This window comes from Rosa chinensis, chromosome 4, assembly GCF_002994745.2.
Source record: "Rosa chinensis cultivar Old Blush chromosome 4, RchiOBHm-V2, whole genome shotgun sequence".
Lineage (NCBI taxonomy): Eukaryota > Viridiplantae > Streptophyta > Magnoliopsida > Rosales > Rosaceae > Rosa > Rosa chinensis.
This window is the reverse complement of record NC_037091.1, coordinates 37,863,115-37,874,476: the sequence shown is the minus strand read 5'-3', so window position 1 is coordinate 37,874,476 and position 11,362 is coordinate 37,863,115. Positions and strand designations below refer to the sequence as shown.

The following is an 11,362-nucleotide window of genomic DNA, read 5'->3' as shown; positions in this document are numbered from 1 at the left end:
CCAACCACTGGAGCATGAGACATTCTCTAAACATATAGTTCGACGTTTATATTTATTTGTCCTACGTGGTAGAAATAAAACAAAATAAAAGGCTCTGCCCTCTTTTGACTTTCTACTCTCTCTTTCTTTTCTGGTCTTCTTCGACACTTTCTTCTTCTTCTTCTTCTTCTTCTTCTTCTTCTTCTGCAGTCCTATACTACTATTCATATATTCTGCTTCTTCTCCTTTTTTTTTTTCTTCCTTCCACCTCCTTTCTTTTCTAGTCTTCTCTTACACTTCTTATTCTTCTTCTTCTTCTGCAGTTCTATTCATACATTCTTTTTTTCTCCCTTCCTCCTGAATCCCCATTATGCAATTCGTCGACGGCGGGTTGGATGGAGGGGAGAGTGAAGAGGATTGGGCAGGGTTGACCCGAAGAACTTGGGTGAAGAGGTGTCCAGATCTCTAGATCTCACTATTCTGCTGCTAATTGGGTACCACCGCTGCCGAAGCCCAAAGTTGGAGTTGTTAACAGGTTTGGAGTTTCAGGCTTTCAACCAAAACTGCTAATAGGTTTGCCGTTTGGGGTTGAATCGGAGATAATGGGGATGGTTTTTCAGAAATTGGGGAAGAACAAGGGCTGAATGGTTGATTGGCAGAGATGTTTTTGAGAGAGTTAGAGGTTGAGACCGTCAAAGGAGGAAAATCGGGCCTAATCGGGCTTTCAGTCTCTCCACATTTGAGACCCGAGACCGAACCGAGAAAATATATTTGGGTCGGGCCCTAGACCGAACCGATATTTTCAAAGTCAAAACCGAACCGAATCGGGCTTTTTTCGGTTTTTCGGGTCGGGTTTTCGGTTTTTCGAGTCTGGACGCCCACCCCTAATGGCGACTGGATCTTCCAGCCGAGAGCTCTCCTCCAGAAAGCTCTGGACTGCACCTTCCAATTGATTCTTTGCCCCGGAGACGAGGACGTAGCTCTTAGAAGACTGGAGACGAGGACTCGAACCCGGTGATTTGGTCCAATTTCTGACATGGGTGCCCAGAGCATTTTTCTAGGTGCCCAAATCAGTTTTTTTTTTTTTTGGGGTAAAATGAGTGCACTTTTTTTTTGGTTAAAATGGGGCAGAAGGCCCAGAAAGAAAGAAAGAAAAAGTTTTATTAGGGAGCAGTAGACGTCTATTGCTCCCCAATAGACGTCTATTAGGGGGCAATAAATGTTTTGAATTGATGCAATCTCCTCATTTTTTTCTTTAATCAAAGTTTATTTGTCTAATTTTACGGAGATTAGTTCCCATTCTGGAGATCGAAAATTCTATTGGGGTGCAATAGAAGTCTATTGGGGGGCAATAGACAATTGGGGGTAATAGACGTCTATTGCCCCCCCAATAGACGTCTCTTACCCCTCTATTGGGGGGCAATAGAGGTTTTAAGAAAAATCCGATAGACGGCGCCCGATGACCGGAATCCGACGAAAGGTGATCGGAATCCTGCGACCGATGACAGGAATCCGGAGAAAGTTGGCCAGATTCTGGCGACCAGTGACCGGATTCAGGCAACAGGTGACGGGCTCCGGCGAAGTCTCCTATGGTTTCTCTTTCTTCCATTCTCTCTCTCTCTTTCTAAGTAACAAAAGGGTGAGAGTAAAATGGTATTAAAAAAATATATAAAACAAAAAATAAATCTTAATTGGGTATTAAGGAAGACTTCCTTAGAGTGTTTTGGATAAAAGAGAATTAAAAATACTTAATCAGATAAGTGGGAAAAAATCCCTAAAAATAGAGTAAATTGACAAAAATCCTAAATAAAAACGTTAAATAACATATAACCTAAGGCTGGGCCCAAAAAGGCTCCGACCCAATCTTCAGCCCACCACGGGCCCACAAGCAGTACCAAAGCCCAAGGGTCAAACCAAGAATTGGGCCGTACCCATCCCTCCCAGCCCAAGGCAATGGCTGCAACGTGCCGCCTCCTTAGCACTGGCGTCGGGCTTCAACGGGGAGGCTCCTTTTTATTTTCCTTGGAAGAAAGGAGGCTCTTTATTTTTCGGAACTACAGACCCCTTTTTTGTTTTTACCATCACCAGGGAGACTGCCTGCTTTTATTTCAACAGAAGCAGTTTGGCTCCAGTTTTTGTTCCAGAACAGAAACAGGTAGGCTGCCTTTTCCTTTCTGTTCAAAGCTAGGGAGGCTCCCTCTTTTGTTTTGATCAAAACCAGGGAGGCTTAACCTTTGTTTTCAACACAACCAGGGAGGCTGTCTTTTTTGTTCTGAACAACGGAACCAGAGAGGCTCTTTTTGCTTTTGTGATCAGAAGCTAGGACTGGCAGGCTCATTTTTGTGTTTTGATCAAATGCAGGAGGCTCCTTTTTGTTAGATTGAGACATGTCACCTGACATATGTAATTAGAAGAGAAATAGGCTAACAACTTTTCTAATTTACCTTCCCTTTCTACCTTTTCCACTAATGATACCAAATTGGATGACAGAGCTCTCAAGTGTGTCTGTGGAATATGATGTTAATCAGAAAGTTTGCAAATGCTTTCTACCAATTGATGTTAATCAGGAAGTTTGCAAATGCTTTCTAATTTACCTTCCCTTTCTACCTTTTCCACTAATGATACCAAATTGGATGACAGAGCTCTCAAGTGTGTCTGTGGAAATATGATGTTAATCAGAAAGTTTGCAAATGCTCTCAAGTGTGTCACAATGAATGTGACATTTTACGAGGATGCGTTCTTTTACATGCTCTTCAGGGGAAGAATCACACATACTTGAAAGGGAAAGTTAGGGTTCAGGATATTGCAGGAGTCGCAATGGAAGTATCTGAGAACGCCAGCAATGATGCAGCCAAGCCAAGGATCGATCACAGTTCTCCCAGTGATCGGTCGCATCCAGAGATAACAGTGTACAATAGAAAAAAACGATCAATCACATGGAAATCAGCAATCGATCTTCTAGAGGCGCTGAAGAAGACAATTGTAAAACCATCTATTGCACAAAAATCAGGGACAGATCTTCTGGAGGTGCTAAAGAAGACAAAAATCACATAGGAAGCACCAAAGCAGTGATCGATCGCCACTGATACTGGGTTGGACAAAAGCTGCAACTGAGTTCTAGAAGTCCAAGACCCCTCCTTCCCTCTGGATAATGATTCTCCTTACTAGTTGCTTGATAACAAAGACCAATTGAAGATAAGATAATAGATCCAAAATCTGTATACTGTTTGTCCCCAAAATAAGATGATAGCCCCATGGGTAACATATCATTATGCTTATCTTGTTCATTTTAATCCTGATGTTACCAATGAAATACATTACAATGATGCAGCTTGTGGTTCCTCAGTCTGAAAGTAATTACATGATACGGCTTGTCCCTCACTCTGGTTGTCTGCTGTAACTTTTTCAAGTTTTTCAGCATCAGGGAGGCTCCTTAGCACCTAACAAAGAGACCATTATTTAATGGCGCTTTCTCTGATAGCCTCTATATTATTCATATAAATAAATTAAAGTGTGGATAATTAACTAACCTCATGAAGATACCATGATGCAAATGCATCAGTGGCAGCATACTGCAGCTGCTCTTTTGATAAATATTTGGTCTCCCAGTTACCCAATCGAATTTTTTTGGGCTTTAGAAGCTGCCATATGTTATAGCATTAACAGGAATTTCTATCAAGATCTGTACTAAGGAGAATATAATTATAGGTCGAATGCCAGTGTAACATTCAACAGCATAAAAATGGCATTCCATCCGTTCCGTATTTTTACTGAGACTTCCCAGAAACAGTAACAATTATAAGTATGCAGATTGGCGGTTGCAGAGAAAAACCAAGGATTACCTGTTTAGAAATGAGCTTCTCAGTTAGGGATGCAAGACCCCAATTTTGTGAATCTCCAAGCTTATGATTAGCCAGATATGAAAGATCCTCCACAGCTTTAATAGATACATTATAATCCTTGAAAACCTTAACAGCATCATTAGCGATACCAGCTCCAACCTGTGCATATATCAGGTTTTATGTAAGAATGAAATTAATTATATACAGTCCAGTAACAAAAAGTGAATGTCTGAGTGGCAACTGCAGCAAGTCTGTACATCATACAGACCTTCAAAATCGAAGAACTTTCAAGAAGTAACTGCAGACTTCGAGGAATTCCAGAATGAATGATATGCATCACATGGCAACAACTTGTGTCTCCACATATCTGCAGAACTGCAACCTTCCCAGGTGGAACACCTGCAGAATTAGGGTTTCCCATGATAAAGATCCAGAAAGTCTAAGTTGATGCATCTTTCTTCAGAAAAAAACCAACCAGACCCCACTTCAAGAATAACGAATGAGAACCTCATGTTCAATTGAATAAATCCCTACATAAAGTGGTTTTTAAGCTCCCGACCAAAGGAGTAAACCAAGAACCTTTTTGAAATCAAATTGCAAGAAACATGTGGTGAAAAGCACCAAAAGAGGAAAGCACAAGAACATTAACATCCAAAAGACTATTCAGTTTTAGACTCTCAAGCACATAATGTCCAAGGTTCTAGAAGTCCTCAGCTTTAAAAAAGGAATTATTTTCATGGTTTATTACAGTTTTTATAACACAACACCCATTATGTTTAAGATATAGTATTATACTATGATGGAGAATGTGGAGAGAAGTTTTACGAAAACTCCCACCTTAACAAACAGTCAAACACACAGGAGGTGCGTTACTTGGGGCAGAGGACAGAGAGTCTAAATTTGGATCTTCCGAAACAATGTCATTTGTGTCTTGTGGGATGTGCTGGCACTACTAGACACTTAACAAGGAGGCTTTTAAGATTGTTATGATGGTGGTTTGGATGTCAGAAGGGATGCCAATCAAGGATCTGGATGACAATATTTTCCTCTTCTTGCGCAGGTCCTTTGAGCTTTAGTAAAATTTAATTGTATTGCAGGAGATGGGAATGTCCCTTAGTCTGGCTAATTTCAGGGTTCAAGTATATAAATTCAAATCTTGGAGCTTTCTTTTCTACATATAATTGAAAATGTTCCTTACCAGCTGTTAAACCAGGTAGAAGATTTACAACTCGAGCTTTTGGGAGCTTTTCTTGTCAATCTTATTTCATTAGATTAATCTCATTCACTTATTTGATTCCCGACCACATAATTTGGAAAGCTTAAAGTATCACGTAGTACACAAGCTTAGGTTGGATTAGGCTATGAAAGTTAGAGTAGGATGTCTTAGAATTATCATACTGTTACATAGCATCACTCTTGGGAGCTAGTATGAAGACTTTCCCACTCCACCAAAAGGGCCATGGTTATGCATGACAAATTCCAATGAAATTTTGGTAGAAATTAGAAGTCTGGTGAAATGAATGCACCTAGACTCAAATTGTTGCTCGAGGGTGAAGCTAGGATCTCATTCTGTTGAGGAGTTAACCGTATGTGTTTATATGGAGCAGTTGTTAATGGGAAAGAAAATGTACAAGAGAGAGTAGACATGTCCAGAAAACTGATCATGCACCAAACAATATGACAGTCTAATAGTGCACCATTTGGAAATAAGTGCATACTTTGCGAATAAAATATAGTCCAATCAAGAGGAATGCCTAGACTACCAATTTAACCCTATGTACAGAACAGATAAAAGTGAGTGAGTGGTTCAAAGAACATGGAATTTAGCAAATGATAGTGCTATAGTGGCATGCGTTGTAAGGAACAAGGATGTGGATGGTGCAAAGCAGTGGCATGAGAAGAAAACCAATAATTTTTGTTGCGTCCACTTTCAAAAAGAGGAGGCAAACAAGATTAGAGGGTCTAATCCCAACAATGTGTTGACTCATCAGTGATCAATAATAATGGACAGAGGAAAAAAGTTTTAGAGAAGAAAGCCAATGAAGTCACAACAACACGTATACACAAAGTTAGAGAGAAGAGACTAATCTAACAAAACAGAAACAATGCATAAAGGAACAACATAGCTAACCTCTTTGGAATGTGGGTTTCCACTCAATATCAAATCCAACTGCATTTTGACCCATTTCGTTTGTCTTTGCTTTCACAGTCTTTAAAATCTCCATGGCAGCTTTCTCCACTTCAACTGCAGTCCTGCTATATGTAACCCGACCTCCAAACTTCAACACAGGATATCTCATCCTTATATTGGCAGCTGCAGGGCAAAAAAAAAGCATTGCAAAATAACATTATGCATCTTCCTTAAATAAGACAGAAATAAAAAATTTGCCAATATAAAGGAGGCGTGGAAATGATATAGAAATGCTTGTGCAATATAAAACCTATAAAACATCTGCAAGCAAACAAAACCCACTGAAATTTGGTGAAACCTTTTAGGCATTGTAATTCTTCCGAACTACATCTTTAAAAGAGCAAGTATGCTAAATCACTTTGATATATATGATTTATCCAATAGTCTAATTTTATCTAGACTTGGGGCATTTGTCCTATCAGAGAGATAAGTGAGTCATTTGTGTGAACTAATCCAGATTGTCAGACAAATGGTAAATGGTAGGGACAGCGTCTGCCAAAAACTGACTTGGACAGTTTCAAATCTTGCTGAGTGATAGCATAACCACCTTCTTAATTCTTTGAACACCTATGACTCAAAAACAACAATGTAAACATTTGGCGGAACTGAAAATCTAGGATTAACTACAAAATTGGATTTGTATAAGATACTAATAATGATAACGGAAGACAATCATCCATGTTTGTGTGAGAAAAAAGACAATAATTCACGTCATCAACCCATATGATGTTTAAGATAATTGCAGCTATGAGGAGAAGGAGGAGAATGACTGTGGCTTACCATTTAGCATTAGTAACAAAAGAACAATCACTTAGGATGTGAGAGACACAACAAACTTGATGCATGCTTGGTTCGCCCAATAAAAGGTTGGCCCTTTTTGTTCCGCCGACAGGATCCAATAGATCTCTAGGTATTATCTAGTCCAAATGTCTCTTGACCCTCACATCTTAAGTTCCCCGTTGTCTCCTCATATATATATTAATTGTTCCCACTTCCCACAATACATTTCTACTATATGTGCCCTAAAAAAAGAAGAAGTCAACTTTAGAATTGCAATATGTATAACAATCCTTCGTACTAGACTCCATTCAAATTTCACAAGAGCTCACAGCCCCCAAGTGAGGGGAAAAAGAGTTAACAGAGTAAACTTAGATCCCTATTGATCCACCAGGTCCTCTGTGCCAACATTCATGAAACTCCAATCCTTTTGAAAAGTATAAAGCTTCCTCTAGGGTCACCACCATCTTCTCTAGTCCATAACCTTTCAAATCATTCTCCCCCCATTAGTTTCCTCACCCTCCAGCACAGTGGCTTGGAGGTGGCAAATTTATCCTTTCATTTGTTCCTTTCCAAGACATCAAATATGTCCTAGTCTTAGCCTCCAATTCAACCCCCTGCTGCCTAGGCGCCCCATCAAAAAGTCTAATCCCACTAGAATACCTGTACTCCGATACAACCTTAGCCTTTCTAAGACTCCAGGTGCTGCCTCATAACATGAAGCACCTACAGTCATAATGCTACTTATCTTCACAATACTCTCTTCATCTGTAATCCCCAAATCCAACACTAAGGCTCGCCGCAAAACCTCAAACTAAGCTCTTTCTACATAACACATAGCTACATTCCCTACTCCACAGCTTTTTCAATCAAGAATAAAACGAACTCAAGCGCAAAATCCAATGTTGTACAGAAGAGCGATTAAACTAAATTTCAATAGAAAGCATCATCATCAAGCAGCATAAATGCATCAGGCTATAATCTCTATTTCCAATACATTTTCTAAAACACCATCCTCTACCAAAACCTAAACCAAAACCAGAGTGAGCGAACAAACCTTGACGACAAGGCGAGAGCGCGAAGGCGTTTGGATGCTGGAGAGCGAGAACTGAACTCGGCAGTCGGCGCCGGGCGCTCTGGGACTGGTCCGTGACTTCGTCGTCTGGATTGGAGCGTCGCTTTTTGGAGAGAGAAGAAGTCGCGGCGGCTTCGAATGCGGCTTCAATGGCTTGGAGGTCTTCCTCTGTGAAGGGCTCATCCCATTCGGATTCCGATAAGGTGGTGCTGATGGCTTTGCCTTTGCTGTCATCTTGAGATTGCGAGTGCTCCATCACGCCATTCAATTCATTCTCTCTGCTTTTCAAAGCCTCAGTCCGTCGGGCGCTTTTGAATTTGCGCAGATTCCTTTCGGAGCGTGACGTGTTACCAAAAATAAATAGAGTATCAATGCCTTTTTCTTTTTTTTTGTAAACAAAGAGATATCATTCGGAAAAAAATGCAAACAGTACACGACTTTTGGCTCATTAGTAACTTTAGTATCTGACAAAAAAAAAATATCATTTTGGTATCTGAAGTTCGGACCCTGACCCAACATTAGTACCTAAAACACTGTTGGCCGTTACGACGTTAGCCAAGTAGCAAAATTTGAGGGGTATTCTCGTCCCTTCTCTCAATCTCTTCTTCCGCTCGTTTTCTTCGTCTTCTTATTCCTCCCAACTCTTCTTGTTTCTCTCATCTCTTCTTCTTCCTCAAGCTCAGATTTCCAATCCATCGATGCTAAACTCTCATCTACAACAGTGATTTCCAAAAGATTAATTGCAAGAAACGAAACTATCCCAAAATGAAAGACACCTAGAAACAAAACCAAAACAAAAAGAATCAAAATTGTTGTGGTTGATCACCAAATTTTCTTTGTTTTTGTTCTACATCTATGGCTGATCACCAAAACTGAAAAATTAAAGATAAATGTCCAAACTCGGAGACAATCAGCAATTTCTCAATCTGCAATTGGTCTCCTGTTAATCCATACCCTCTCTATCTTCTATTTCCCCCAATTTAAACCAAAAGCTCATCAACAGATCAATCCAGCCACCCACACCATACCAATCAAATCTCGTCGTAAACCCCGCTCAAACTTCACCGTAATTTGAAGTCAAAGCTTCAAAACAAACTATCTCCTCCCCCTCTAGCTCTGATATCACAACCCAAAAGAGCGAAGCAACTGACAAGTTGCAGAGCTTTAGAAACGGGCTCCAATGGTGCAACCCTCGTGCCCTAGATGAAAGTGCCTTTCAAAATTTGTAGATGAAGGACCAGCAGCGCTTTGGAGTCTTGAGCATCATCGGGTAGAGCGGCCGGGTGCTAGACTCCACGTTCATTCGTGTTTTAATTCATTAGATCTGGCGGCGGTGACGATGGTGGTTTGGAGGTGGAGGGGGTAGGTGGTGGCAGCAAAGAAAGACATGGCTCCTCTCTCTATTTGTTTTTGGTTTTCAAGGAGAGGTGGAATTTGGAGGTTGGAAGAAGAGTATGAGAGGAGAAGAGAAGGTGGAAGAGAAAGGAGGAAGGAATGGAGATGTTGTGCTGGTAATTTGAGAGGATGAAGATCTGGGATTGATCCCAGCGTGATCTGATTTGCTTTTCTCTCTCTTTGATTGTTTGTTGGTTTGGTGAAGAGTTCAAGATTTTGTGTCGAAACCCATGTTTCTCTAAGTACCCAGCTGAGTTTTTCAGTATTTATTTGGTTACTGTAGAATAAAGCTTAAAGCTTTTTCGTTTTTGTTCTTTGAGCTAACATTAAAGCTTAAAACTTTATGATCTATTGTTTTCTGGGTATATTTGCATGACCCAGATTGTTGTTTGATTGGTGTTTGGTGAAAAGAGTTTAGATGGTGCTTTGTTTATATGACAGAGTTGGGTTTTGTTTGCAGCCGAATGCTTCGTGTGCCATAGCTGCAGCTGAGCACAGCAAGAACACTTTTATGGAACTGCAAAGGAAGAAGGTTCACCACTAAGTGATAGTTAGGGTGGATTCATACCCAATTCAAGAAGATGAAGATTTGGGATTGATCCTAGACGTGAGACATCAATGTTTTTAAATTTTTAATCATAAACTTAATACTAATTTCAAATTAAAAAAATTATTAAAAAAATGGAAACTAAATTTACCCATGTACCCTTTAATATATGTCAATCTACTAACGCCGTAACGGCCAACAGTGTTTAGGTACTAATGTTGGGTCGGAGTCCGAACTTCAGGTACCAAAGTGATATATTTTTTTTGTCACGTACTAAAGTTACTAATGGGTCAAAGGTCGGGTACTATTTGCATTTTTGTCCCATATCATTCATCCAAACGGCACTTATAGTGATTTCTTCTACGCATGTTCGCATAATCAGTCAAGCAGAATAAGGAAAAACCTATTATATTGAACCTCACTTATTTTAGCGAGCCTACACAAATATGAAACACTCAAAATTTAATGAGATCTTCTTCACCAATGCACTCAATTGTGATGCTTTATAAATATCTTTAATTAAGTGTAAAAACATGGTATAGCTGGCAAGCTTTACCAAGAAAATTTAATCCATCAAGCACATAGTTTGCTTGATGATAACACTAGCCCATAGTTTGCTAGCATAAGCCCCTACAAAACTGGAGTAAAATGTCTTGGATCTCTCCTCTAGGGTCCCAAATTCGATACTGGCCCAGCAAACCAAATTGGGTCCAAAACCTAGTAGCATCCTTGTTTGCAATGGGCACCCAATTTACTTTGGGCACCCATCCTTCTTTGGGCTTTACACACAACCAAATTGGCCCGATTCCACAATTCGCGCTCCTCTAACCTGTTCATCCTTAGCGAAAGCTCTTGCCATAATCTTAACAAAACAACTACCATCGAGAGTTAGAGAAAGGATGACTTTGATCATATCACAGTTTGACCACGTCACCCGTGACCATCACTCTCTGCATACCTGATTGAGATCAAAATCCACGGTCATGGCTGGAAAAATGACTCTCGACGACGCGCCTCCTCAGATTTCAATCTTGTTGGAAGTCCGCTCATAGTTTTTAACCTGTCGGTAGTAGGGTTCGTAGTGTACATATCTCCACTAGCATGGCTAATATGCTAATGGCACCAAACATAAGTAACACTCTCTCAGTGGGTCCACAAGCCATGGTGGGACCTAACCGCAACATGCATCCCGTAGCCCGACATCCAAGATATCTCATGGTGGTTGGAAGCGGCCAAGACTTCATCCAAACATAAGTAACAGCCTATTAGTGGGTCCATAAGCCATGGTGGGACCCAACTGCAATATGCAGCCAAGACCTCGTCCAAACATAAGTAACACCCTCTTAGTGGGTACACAAGCTATGGTGAGACCCAACCGTAGTTCGACATCCAAGCTGGAAGCGGCCAAGACCTCGTCCAAACATAAGTAACACCCTCTTAGTGGGTACACAACGTGAAATTACTCACCTCTAAATCCCGCTGCGTCTTCTCTTACAGCCGAGATAAAGTACAGAACACTCTCCGTCAATCACCTAAGTAAAATAAGGTCTCAACTT

At 40.5% G+C, this 11,362-nt stretch overlaps 1 protein-coding gene across 1 annotated transcript; it reads right to left on the bottom strand.

Annotated features, from left to right (window-relative positions):
* Positions 1–2,633: 2,633 nt before the first annotated feature.
* LOC112195881 (Werner Syndrome-like exonuclease) lies at positions 2,634–8,231 on the bottom strand. Its single transcript, XM_024336108.2, has 6 exons — positions 7,847–8,231; positions 5,953–6,135; positions 4,090–4,220; positions 3,822–3,980; positions 3,510–3,620; positions 2,634–3,419 (listed from the first exon to the last, which is right to left on the bottom strand). The coding sequence occupies exons 1-6, from the start codon at positions 8,118–8,120 to the stop codon at positions 3,297–3,299; spliced, it is 981 nt and encodes a 326-aa protein (XP_024191876.1). The 5' UTR covers positions 8,121–8,231; the 3' UTR covers positions 2,634–3,296.
* Positions 8,232–11,362: the final 3,131 nt, after the last annotated feature.